Genomic DNA, 936 nt, shown 5'->3' on the forward strand with positions numbered 1-936 from the left:
CTGAGCTCGAAGATGATGATAAATAACATAGTTATGTATAATATATTACATTTCTGACTGTATATCCCTGTAATTATTACAGACTGTAGCTTTAACTTTTCTGAAATGTCATATCACAAAAACTCCAGCATTTAAACCAGACATCACTCATTTTAAAAACTGCATCAGCCAGGGATTATAAACATAAACAGAACATTTTAGCTATTCAAGACAAAAAAAAAAAGAATAGGAAAAACAAGAAAAACAGGCCTTAAGTGAATAAAACATCTGGTGATAAAAGTCAGACAAAACATTACGCAGGATTCAAACAGACACGTTTGTCTATCTTACACCCAAACTACATTAATATGGAAGGTGTTTTTCCTTACTGTTGTGGCTGATCTTTTGGGATACTATTGTTGCACTGGAGCGAAAATTATGTAAACAAAAATATTCATATTTCTTAACAGGTTGATAATGAGACAAAAGGCTAATTTATATACAGTAGCAGGCATTCAAACTGTAGCCGAACGGCAGCCCACTTCCCTTCAACTCCCAGCCACTGGAGGGACCCCCTCCTTCTCCTGGGCGTGCATTTTTTTTTTTTAACTCTCATTCCAACCTTTCACTGAATCACAGCGTCTGACCAGGAGATAATACTTCTCTTTCAATCTTAATGTCCACAAATCATGAAAGAAAGACTATTTTAATAAAGGATGATGTTTAAAAAGGAAGTGTAGGGGAGCAGCCAAGGACCCATCAAGGAAAGTGGGGAAATTTTGAATGGCTACTATTGTAGATTAAAAAAAAAAAAATACCTCATGGAAATAATACAGGTATGAAACTAAAAGATATAGTTCATCTGAATTTTTTAAGTTCTAGTTGTATTTTGAACATGTTACCTGTATGCACATTTCCACTACTTGATGAATCCTGAAACAGAGACAGAAAAAATAA

The 936-nt window shown here is 34.3% G+C and overlaps 1 protein-coding gene across 1 annotated transcript in view; it reads right to left on the reverse strand.

Moving 5' to 3' along the window:
* ccdc84 (coiled-coil domain containing 84) overlaps positions 1 to 936 on the reverse strand; it is a 9,114-nt gene that overhangs the window by 3,976 nt on the left and 4,202 nt on the right. The window contains exon 8 of the mRNA XM_015375548.1: positions 882 to 912. Coding sequence (XP_015231034.1) covers positions 882 to 912 — 31 coding nt within the window. The remainder of the gene's footprint in view (positions 1 to 881; positions 913 to 936) is intronic.

Source organism: Cyprinodon variegatus, unplaced genomic scaffold (assembly GCF_000732505.1).
Source record: "Cyprinodon variegatus isolate N-32 unplaced genomic scaffold, C_variegatus-1.0 Scaffold121, whole genome shotgun sequence".
NCBI lineage: Eukaryota > Metazoa > Chordata > Actinopteri > Cyprinodontiformes > Cyprinodontidae > Cyprinodon > Cyprinodon variegatus.